Genomic DNA, 12,069 nt, shown 5'->3' with positions numbered 1-12,069 from the left:
GTAGATTTTTACCAGAGCCTCAACCAATTCCACATAATTTTCGGCCTTATGATTGCCCAAGAAGCTCCGAACCACTGCGACATAGCTGCCCGAAGCTACTGAGTGTCTTGAGGAATTGTGTGCACTCCAGGGTCTTTTTTATTTGTGGTCTAAGAAATACACCAGTTTTGACCTTTGCCTCAGACAGCTTAGGGAAGAAGTGTCGAAGGAACTTGAAGGCTGCAGATTCCTTATCAAGAGCTGTGACAAATTGTTTCATAAGACCCATTTTTATGTGCAGTGGTGGGAAGAACACCTTCTGGAGGTCCACTAGTGGCTCACACTTGACATTGTGCCTTTCCACAGAGAACTCGGTCCGTTGAAACCAGCGCTTCGTGTTGTAGTGCGCTGCGGTGTCCCTGCTGTCCCAAAGGCAAAGATAACAGGGAAACTTGGTAAAGCCTCCTTGAAGACCCATCAAAAATGCCACCAGAAAAGTCTTGAAAATCCTTTTAAGTTCGAGAAAATTCTCTATCAGCTACTCAGCACTGAATCTACCTGGAATGTTCTGGAAAATGGGTAAATTTGAAAATTTCATTATGCAGGTCACAAAAGCAAAGTTTGAAGAGAAAAATAGGTCTTTTCCATTTACTTTAGACATACGCAATTGGGAAATAACACTTTCTGCCCAGGAACAAGAGAAAGTTAAAATTGTATTACATAGTGTAATTTATGGTAAAATGTTTACACACACGAGTAACACCCCTAAAAAAACACAAAATATTCAACACCAAGAAAACAAAAATCGATGAAACCTTTGACCTGCTGAGTACGCTAAATAAGATAGAACAACTGTTCCAGAACTTGTATTAGTTCATATCGTTGGTTTAATGTAACATTTCTCTTTGATTCACATGATAAACGAAAATTCCGATAGTACTGGAATTTGTAGACCACTTGTATCGTGATTTGATTTTCTTTTTAATATTTTAAGTTTTCTAATTTTATTTAGTGACCAAATATTCCTGATACACACCAAAGACAAGTGTATAGACAGTTGTTATTGTTTGATGTATTTCTTTAAAGAGAGCTGTAGTAAAACTATTGTTTCAAAATCGTGACGCTACAGAACCAAATGCTGTTGCTTTGTGTACATAATTTCATAAAGCATGTGCTAAAAAAACACAAATTTGTATCTAGAAAATGCGCAAATGAAATATATATACACTTAATTGATTGATATTTGAATTTCTTAAATTGAATCGAAATTTAAAAAAAGACGAAAATCTCGCACCAGAACTTAAAAAAATAAAACATTAACATAAGCCACCTTGTGTTATAACGGTTACTTATTATCTGTAGAGCCAATTTGCAAATAATTAGATGTGTAGATAAAGTTACAGCTTATGACAGATAGATGGCGCAAAGCTGGGCGTGGCGACACTCAAGCGTTTTCCATTTGGTTAATAAGTATAATTTAATAGCTCCTAGATGAGATTAGCTCAAACCCTAATCACTTTGAAACATGGTAATTCTCCCCGTGTACGTGATTTCAAATTGTGCATGAATTAAGAACAAAACAAATAGTGTGACTAAACTAAGTTATCAATGTACCGAGTACTGAACGATCTTTGAGTTTGTTTATACGTGAGAGGTAAAATGTTAACCAAGGTTATATATGACACATTACGTAACAGGATTATTTATAATAACCTGCAATTATAAGTTATTGAAACAAGCTTACGGAACATTCAAATTTATCAGTTTACTCATAAAATACAGTTGGGTGTCACACATAATGTTCTTAGGTGTAAACAGTGGTTGTCTACACTTAATAAACACGAGTGTGTGGATTGCTCCTCCAACCTTAAATTTAAAAACGAAATAATAAAATTATAATACACGTATCTTTACTTAGCCTAAATTCAAATATATATATAAATTAAACAAATAACCATTTTTCGTAGTGTAGCTTTCTTTATACTATTCTTAACTAGACTCTGGCTGCTTATTAGGGACCTACACTGCTAAATTAGGGACGACTAGCGCAGCTAGCCCTCGTGTAACTTTGCGCGAAATTAAAAACAAACAAGAAACCTTCCTTAAACTCGAACTTTCACTCCAACTTTTATACTCCGTATGTACCGTCAAAGTGTTTACATATGTTTATCACCCACGCGACTGATGTCATCCGCGTACCGTTCCATTTGTTCTTGTATAATTGCTTAGTGTTAGATATAGTTTACCCACTGTAGGCTTAGTGTTAAGCTATAGTTTACCCACAGTAGGCTTAGTGTTAAGCTATAGTTTACCCACTGTAGGCTTAGTGTTAAGCTATAATTTACCCACTGTAGGCTTAGTGTTAAGCTATAATTTACCCACTGTAGGCTTAGTGTTAAGCTATAGTTTACCCACAGTAGGCTTAGTGTTAAGCTATAGTTTACCCACAGTAGGCTTAGTGTTAAGCTATAGTTTGCGCATTGTAGCATTGCAGATACTGAGGTGACCATTCGACTGTTAGGACCGCATCTTGATTGATGTTATGTGTTTAATCAACCCTTACAACGAACGAGGTGGGTGGTTATTATAAAATACATTCAGCATACTACATTATTATTCTTGTACTTTTATTTAACTAAAGTGTAATACGTGCTGTAACCACAATAAAAAGTATATTTAGACAATTTACAGTTTTCATAATAATAAAGATTCAATAAACTGAACATGTTTCACTCTTCTAAATGGGGAGTTGCATTCAATGCTGCTTTAAAATGCTCCATTCCCCAAAAACTAATCTACACTTTCCTTGCCCTCACCAACACAAAAGATAAGGAGCTATTGTTAAATGTACAATATAATGTTGCTTCGTGCCAAATACATGCAGTGTTACTAGGTTCTGAACGCAACGTGCCAAGGTACCATACTCAGTGTTAAAGGTATCAAGTACAATATTGCTATGTTATAGATACAGCACTATTAGATACCAGCTTGTTATTAACTCATTTACCGTTTGAAGTCGTAGTTACAATATTTTATCATAATTATCTTTACAATAAGTATTTAAAGGTATTCAAAAGACGTTACTTTGTGAAGTAAACTGACCATATCCATTTGGAGGTATTTAATTACTTATTACAAACATATAAAGTTGATGAAATTACAACAAACAGTTGACGCTGTTGAAATTACTTACCAGAGACACTTATTGTTGTTGAGATAACTTAGTACAGACACTAAATGCTGTTTAGGTCTCTTAGTACAAACATTTAATGTTGTTGAGATAACTCAGTATAGACACTTAAACTTGTTTATATCACTTAGCACAGACACTTAAAATTGCTCAGATTATTTAGAACAGACACTTCAAGTTTCTTAGACAACTTAGAACAGATATTAAAATTGTTTAGATGACTTAGTACAGAAACTTAAAGTTGCTTAGACTAGTTAAAACAAACATTTAAACTTGATTAGATCACTCAGTACAGACCGGAAATATTAATACGTTTTATTTCTTGTTGTGATCTGCCATCAAAACTGGTGATGATTGCAATGATATGATGAAATTTGAAATATTTATCGTACACAAAGAAGTAAATAATCTTTTCTGTTAATATTCTTCAGACATAGCTCATTTAAGACCAAAAATTGCAGATAATGTACTGTGCTTTGTCCACTGTGTTTGGTCTTTGCAACATTTAGGACTTTTATCGGTCGTTCTGACCGACCGTGTTTGAGTATTACCACGTGTAAGGATATGCCAACCATATATGGTTATTTCAGCATGCAGGGACTTGATAAACACTACTTAGGTTTAGCAACATGCAAAAATATGACCAAGATTGTTTGCATTCTTTGCAACATTGCGTTCAAATGGATTTTTGTGTATGAACAAACTGACGACGGCTTTGCTCACGTTTCTATTCTCATCATATGTAACTTTCCAGATTTGTCTCCAAAATCTGTTGTTGTTTGTATTTACTTTATTTAATGTTGAAATAGTGACTTGTTTATATAATAAGAGAGGACAAAACAATTCTGTTGCTATTATCCATCCATTTGCATAGATCCATTGTACAATTAAAAAAATTGAGATTCCAGGCTTAAGTTCTTCCGTTTTTTTTTTCGTTTTGACTCTTGACTTACTGTGTAACTTTGTTTCTAAAGACTTTTCAACTGTCAACTGGGGCAAAATAAAGGTACCCCAGAAAAGAAAAAAAAAGTTTTAATAAAATACATTTTGCTGCAAAAGAGTTTTAAATTTTATTTAATAGAAATAACATTCTAGATTACGGACGGCTAGCAAAGCTAGCCCTCATGTAGCGTTGTGCGAAATTTAAAACAAACCATAGTAGTATATTATTGCATTTTCGGCTTGTTCGTTGGTACGAATTATCAGTATGTGATGATATTAAACTTTTTATCTTGACGAAGAAACTCAGCTCGAACATTTTCTTCAACTTGATTCTTGGAAGATAGTTTTAGAATTTAAATTTATGACACCACTCTAAGTCTTTCTAAAATATACAGAGAAGTGTTTCTTAAGCACTTCCCAGTAGCGCAGTATACTTACGGACTTGTACTACTAGAAACCGGGCTTCGATACTTTTGATGAGAAGAGTACAGATAGCCCTTTGTGTAGCTTTGGGCTTAACAGCATTAGCTTCTCAGGTTTGGTTTGTTTTTAGTTTCGCACAAAGCTGCACGAAAGCTAACTGCGCTAGCCGTCCCTAATTTAGCAGTGTAAGACCAGAGGGAAAGCAGCTAGTCATCACCATCCACCGCCAACTCTTGGGCTATTCTTTTACCAATGAATAGTGGGATTGACCGTAAGATTATAACGCCCCCACGGCTGAAAGAGCAAACATGTTTGGTGTGACGGGGATTCCAACCCGCGACCCTCAGTCGAGTGCCTTAACCATCTGGACAATCCGGGACCTTTTGGTTTGATAGTTTACAAAGAAAAACTCTTCACACAACTTTGGACTGAAGAACTTCCGTTTTATTACCTGTTGAAAAGCTTTCACACAAACGTAATTCATATATTTATGTTTATGTGCATTTATATTTAAAAAAACACACACATTAAGAAGGTGTCTCAGCCCAGTTATCAATAGCAATCTATAATTTAACACGTATTGGCAAAACGTTGGAGTGTTTGATCTTTCTAAAAAAAGCAATCAATATTCAGAAATAGAAATATAAACCTCAGCTAATTTTGTTTTATAAAAACATTAAACCATTTTTACATTATTTTTAGTTTCTCTTGTGAAATTTTAGAATCAAATCGAGGGAAGCTACTAGAAGTAGGTAAGTGTCCAATAGCTACAGGAAATTGTAAGGTTTTCTGATTCCACAGCTCTTTAAGAGAGGAATGCATTTTAGAAAATTCCAAATATGGTTATGCACACTAATATTAATATCATATAAACATTTATCCGCAAGAAATACCAAAGAAAGGCTAACGACGCAGCGACCTTAACAAGAAAAGTTGATATATGAAGGTGTAAAAGAGTGTTCCAACGTTTCTATTTTGCTTAGTAAAGTGATAGAAGCTCCCTCTAACTTTTACAATGGTTTATTTGAAAAACACAGTTTTTAATAGTTATTTCACATTTACTTATGAAGTGATAAGATTAAAATTACTTGTCGTAACATCTGCAAACTATCTACGAAGTTCAAGAAATCCTTACTATCCGAATTTGGATTTTGTTTTTCACTTCTCCGAAAAGAAAAATATAAACTCTTTTCGCGTGTTTCAATACTCAATAATTTCAAAATGTTTGATAAACCTGTGAACTTTTATTTCTGTGCGGAACAAAAATGGCGAAGATGATCTATTTATACTGAACGTTCTTTTTTTGTTTTGAAGATTCGAGAGGGCTCATCTCCTCCACCTACGTTAACTCCTGGAACCTTTAGTTGGTAGTGGATATTACTGCTCGCACTTGCGGGGTATTTGTCCCTTGAAGAGTAAACCAGTGGCGAAACACCGTCTGTGGAGCGGAAAGACCTCGTGTAACCAGAAACACGATCACCATAAGGAACTGAGTTACCATAGGCTGAGTCATAAGGATATCTTCTACCGTATCTATAGCGACTATCCCTCGAGTGACCTCTGTTGTTGTAGGGATACCTGTAGTAAGGATAACTTCCGTAGCCTCGATCATCGAAGAGACGATCATAAAGATAACTTCTGTCTCCTAGGTTATTGAAGCGATAATCGTTTGGATATCGAGAATCGAATCTATCGTCGTTTGGATATCGGGAACCGAATCTATCGTCGTAGGGATATTGGGAATCTAATCTGTCGTCGTATGGGTATCGGGAACCGAATCTATCGTCGTAAGGGCCTCTGTAATCGAATCTATCGTCGTATGGGTATCGGGAATTGAAGCTGTTGCTGTAAGGAGACTGTGGATAGCGAAATTGAAATCGGTCGCGGTAAGGATAGTTTCCATTCCCTCTAAAACCGACAGGGAAATATCCACTTCCCCGGTTATCATAAAGGTTATTGCTATATCTATCAAAGCCTCGGTTGTCGAAGTCAGAGCTGGGTGGGAGACGGCTGTTGATCGTGGGATCGCGTAAATTATCAGGGTGCTCATTGGTGTCGTCCACAGCCACCACAACCAAAGCACACGAGAGGACAGAAAACGCCACCTGTTAAGTAAGTAATAAAATGCAAAATTAAAAACTGTTCGTTGGAATGTTCTTCTTCCCATGATCCTTTTATATTACATATTAACACAAGCTGAGGTACTCGCCTTCTGTCCGAGTTATGAACTTAAAACTTTGATAGGTGTTGTTGCTATGATAAACAACACAAAAATATTACCTTTCACACAATTTATTTATGATATAACACATTACTGCAGTATTCATTATTGCCTCACTAAGTGTTTTGTATAAACTTTAAGAACTCGATACGTATATAATTAAAAGACTGACTGGTTAGGGTGACTTTGTAAAATAGTAGTGGTAGGGGTACTTTCTGTTACCGCTTTCAACACCCATCCGCAACGTCCTTCCACTGTATTTCCCGTGATTAATTAAATGACGGTCGTTGATCGCATAAGTGTTTTATAGGCCGAAGTTGAAAGGCCACAGGTCAACATATGAAGTGGATATAACTCTAGAAACTTTTCTCTATCTCAGCTTTATGGTTGTTAAAATAGAAACTTCAGGTAAATTTATTTATTATTGCAACATTTGCAAATGCGTTCTTGCTTAGAGAGCGCTAGCGCCATCTTTGAGATATATAAGGCGTTTCTGTGCCCTCTCTCCGCACTGAATGTATGTTGTGTTATAGAAAAATTATTTTGTGTGCGTGTGAGGGTAAGGACATGGCGTCATCTATGCATGTGGTTAACGTTAACTGACGTCAAAGATAATAAATACTTAATATCAGTAACAATAGTGGGTGGAGGGGTTGTTAATCTCCCGCTAACACGCTTCTTGTTTAAATCCATCATCCTACAACGTTTCGTCGAGATTAGACCAAATACTTAGGAGTACTGAAGTAACAGAGAGTCAAACGGACAGACACAATAATTTCTGTACTTTATACATATATATATATATATATACGACCATATTACAAATAAGCTACTTAAGGCGAATAAATGATGATAATCAGTTTCACACGTTGACTTTCAAATCGCTAACTGAAATATTGGTTAGTTACCTCAGGGTAGCTTTCTGTTAGTCATTGGTTAAAACATCTGTTGAGAGCCAAAGAAAAACCAAAACATTTTGGTTAAACCTAACGGTTTTGATGTGTTACTTCTTTCAAGTAAAAAAAAAAATGTTTTCGTTTACCGTGAAAGTGTTACGAATATTCTTCTTTTATTATAAACACAGGTAGAGTGTAAATAATCTATGTTTAACTTCTGTCGGATATACCGAAATATGAGACCCAGAACCTTTCTTTTAATTTTTGTTTTTACTAATTTCAAATTTTATATAACTGATGTAATCAGCTATTCTAGTGCCCTCTATCCTCATCCTCAATGGTAGCCTTAATAACTTTATAATTGTTTATTTGTTTTGAATATCGCGCAAAGCTATACGAAAGCTATCTGCTCTAGTCGTAATTTAGCAGTGTGAGGCAGCTAGTCATCACTACCCACCGCCAACTCTTGGGCTACTTTTTCACTAATGAATAATGGGATTGATCCTCATATAAACAAAGCCCCACGGCGGAAAGGGTGCGCATGTTTGGTATAAATAGTCATAATTATTTTAAACTGTTAAATTCTAAAATTCACAGTTCCTCTTTTTCTCATACCTGTCAAAAACAATCTGGTACATATATTTTTTCTAAGAATTAATCATTGCAAACAACTGATGTCATTTTAAAAAACGCCTCAAATTAATTGAAGCGTGTTTTTTTTTACATTGTCTTGAACAAACTGGAACAGTATTTTTTGAAAGTGTCTTCAAGTGGCACAGCGGTATGTCTGCAGAATTATATCTCTTGAAACCGGGTTTCGATACTTGTGGTGGGCAGAGTACAAATAACCGTTTGTGCAACTTCGTACTTAATAATACACAAGGCCCGGCATGGCCAGGTGGTTAAGGCACTCGACTCGTTATCTGAGGGTAGCAGGTTCGAATCCCAGCCGCACCAAACATGTTCGCCCTTTCAGCCGTGGAGGCGTTATAATGTTACAGTCAATCCCACCATTCGTTGGTAAAAGAGTAGCCCAAGAGTTGGAGGTGGATGGTGATGACTAGCTACTTTTCCCCTAGTCTTACACTGCAAAATTAGGGACTGCTAGCGCAGATAGTCCTCGTGTAGCTTTGCGCGAAATCCCAAACAAAACAATAACACACAACCATTTTTAAAGTCTCTAAATAATATTTAACTGTTGTAATTTTGGTATCCTACAATGTTATTAGTGCTGGATTTAGTTTTTCTAAGTATAAAGACCCCCGCTGATACTGTGATAAGTCTACGGATTTACAACGCGAAAATCAGGGGTTCGATTCCCCTCGGTGGACACAGCAGATAGCCCGATGTGGCTTTGTTATAAGAAAAACACACGCTCTCTGCACAAAATATTAAAGTATGTTTAGAACAATATAGAATTACTAATATATATATATATATACACATGTGACTTTACTTTCGTATCAAGAATAATAACCCTGAACAAAAATTTAATGGGTCATTTCTATTACTATCAATGAACTTCGTTGTGATACAGTAAAAATAAATAAGTTTTAACTTCAACCAGTCGCACAAAAATGCGAAGAATTACAAATTTACAAATAGAAATTTTCACATGTTTTAACATTATGTTGTAAGTAAGTCATGTATACTTACAATAAAGTTCATGTTGTACAGTTTTTAACATTATACGTAAGTCATGTATAACATTATACGTAAGTCATGTATACTTACAATAAAGTTCATGTTGTAAGTAAGTCATGTATACATGTTGTACACTTTTTTAACATTATACGTAAGTCACGTATACTTACAATAAAGTTCATGTTGTACAGTTTTTAACATTTACGTAAGTCACGTATTACAATAAAGTTCGTACAGTTTTAACATTATACGTACTTACAATAAAGTTCACATTGTACAGTTTTTAACATTATACGTAAGTCATGTATACTTACAATAAAGTTCATGTTGTACACTTTTTTAACATTAATAAAGTTCATAAAGTTCATGTTGTACAGTTTTAACATTTACGTAACATTATACATTGTAAGTCATGTCATACTTTTTTAACATTAATAAAGTTCATGTTGTACAGTTTTTAACATTATACGTAAGTCATGTATACTTACAATAAAGTTCATGTTGTACAGTTTTTAACATTATACGTAAGTCATGTATACTTACAATAAAGTTCATGTTGTACAGTTTTTAACATTATACGTAAGTCATGTTACTTTAACATGTTGTACAGTTTTATACGTAAGTCATGTATACTTACAATAAAGTTCATGTTGTACACTTTTAACATTATACGTAAGTCATGTATACTTACAATAAAGTTCATGTTGTACAGTTTTAACATTATACGTAAGTCATGTATACTTACAATAAAGTTCATGTTGTACAGTTTTCTTTCTCGTTCTATTCTTTTCTTTTCTGAACCTGGGCAAACTGATGTGGAACGAATTATATGAAGATAGATTCTCATAGAGGGAGTTTTTATAATAAAACTCATTTCACACAACTGGTACACCCTGGTTGAGCCTGTTACACCGAGATACCTCATTAATATCTATGTATTTGTCGTTCGGAAATGACTCCAGGTTTTTATCGTTCACATTTTCATAGAAAACCATCAAGTCATGGTGTATGTTTATATTTATGATTAATTTCATAGAAGTGTTTTTGATTGCTTTGGTGACCAAGAACCTATGTCGACAAGACTGGGAATTATGATATATAACAATGGGTCGTGAAAACAAACCGGAACCAAATCTGGAAAACGGAAGTTACTGGTCAAAATATGTAGACTTAGACCAGCCTGAGACCCATATCGTGTTCATTAAGTCGTCCTCTGAAATGTAGAGTCTGGAAAACCGTGTTTGTAACTTTTCAACTAAAAGATATGCTGAGCTTAGTAACAAATTGAACGTTATACGTAGCAACTCTGGTTTACATGGTAACAATTGTGGAATTGTTTACCGTGTTTGTAACGTTTTAGCTAAAAGATATACTTAACCTAATGAAAGAATTGGACGTTACACGTAGCAACTCTTTGGTTTACGGTAAGGCTGGTACCGATTTAAAACAATAGTCGAATGGGAAGTATCTTTAATACAGAAGTCCACATCGAACCAGGCAACGCTTGGATGGCTTATCTCGGAACTGTTTGCAGGCTTTCACTTGAGAAACGTTCTTCATTTCAAACGACAGTCAACAATTAAACGCTATACTACAGAAAAGTTTCAAATTGAGTTTCTAAAATTTCTTAGGACGGTTTGTCTTAGCGGTTATGAACAACTGAGAGTTGGAATATATCCCGTTATTTAAAAACGGTTAATATGGGACAGAATTATATCATTTAAAAAACAACGTTTCGTCACTGTTAACTCAAAACGTTATTTTTAAATGATGTATTACTATCCTTTTTTTACTTGTTCTTGAATTTAAAATTTTGTAGAGTTCGCATCTCCAACATTTATATTTATGTCTCGTGTTTGTTTTGTTGGATTTCGCGCTACACAAGCCATCCCTAATTTTTAACTGACTATCGGGAAGGCAGCTAGTCGACACCACTCACCAGTTGAGCTAATTTTGTCAGATCAAACAGTGTAATTTGAAAGTTACTGTTATAATCACAGATCCTCAGTCCATCATGTTAACAGGCCCATCGCGTAAGTCGTGTAATTGTTTCTTTCTTAAGAAATCAAATGACTTATGTTGCTGAAATAAATCACGCTTCTGTTTGTTGCCAAGGGTTTGTTATTTTTTTTTAATTTTGCGCAAAATTACACAACTGTTATCTGTGCTAGCCGTCCTTAATTTAACAGTGTAAGAGTAGAGGGAAGACAGATAGTCATGAACACCCATCGCAAACTCTTGGACTACTTTTTTTACCAACGAATAATGCGATTGACCGAAAATTTATAACGTCCCCACTGCTGAAAGGGTGAGCACGTTTTGTATAACAGGGATTCGAACCTCCGATCCTCAGATTGCGAGTCAAACATCCTAACCACCTGGCTATGTTGGGCCAATGTTGCTAACCTAATTAGTAGCTTGATAAATGCTATGTTTCACTGTGATACTGTTCAAAATGTCTGAGAGTGTGTATATAATACAGTAAACTTAAATAAAAGATGAATAACGTTTTTACAATCAATAACAAATCACATTTTCAGCAAACTTTATGTTTAAGACATTTATTTTCGTTCATCAGATATAGAGACTTAAATATTTTTAGAAATCTGGAAATATATGATGGGTGCGGATGGATCTTCACCATATTTGGCATGGAGATTCATTTGGTCCATGGGGAGAAAGACATAAATTTTCAGTTCTGTACGTTGCGGTATTTTATGCGCGTTTACTACTTTTTCTCCTGTTAATAGATATTCAACAAATTTGGTATGGAG

The 12,069-nt window shown here is 35.0% G+C and overlaps 1 protein-coding gene across 2 annotated transcripts; it reads right to left on the bottom strand.

The window, feature by feature from the left end:
* Positions 1-4,956: 4,956 nt before the first annotated feature.
* LOC143250997 (uncharacterized) lies at positions 4,957-10,235 on the bottom strand. 2 transcript variants are annotated; one of them, XM_076502265.1, is made up of 2 exons: positions 10,041-10,235; positions 4,957-6,639 (listed from the first exon to the last, which is right to left on the bottom strand). In XM_076502265.1, exons 1-2 carry the CDS (start codon positions 10,218-10,220, stop codon positions 5,818-5,820), a joined length of 1,002 nt encoding a protein of 333 aa, XP_076358380.1. In that variant the 5' UTR covers positions 10,221-10,235; the 3' UTR covers positions 4,957-5,817. The 2 variants fall into 2 exon arrangements, with proteins under 2 accessions (XP_076358380.1, XP_076358381.1); XM_076502266.1 differs by lacking the exon at positions 10,041-10,235 and adding an exon at positions 9,308-9,327.
* Between the last annotated feature and the right edge of the window lie 1,834 nt (positions 10,236-12,069).

The sequence above is a fragment of the Tachypleus tridentatus genome, chromosome 5 (genome assembly GCF_004210375.1).
Source record: "Tachypleus tridentatus isolate NWPU-2018 chromosome 5, ASM421037v1, whole genome shotgun sequence".
NCBI classification, from domain to species: Eukaryota; Metazoa; Arthropoda; class Merostomata; order Xiphosura; family Limulidae; genus Tachypleus; species Tachypleus tridentatus.
This window is presented reverse-complemented; position numbering and strand designations above follow the sequence as displayed.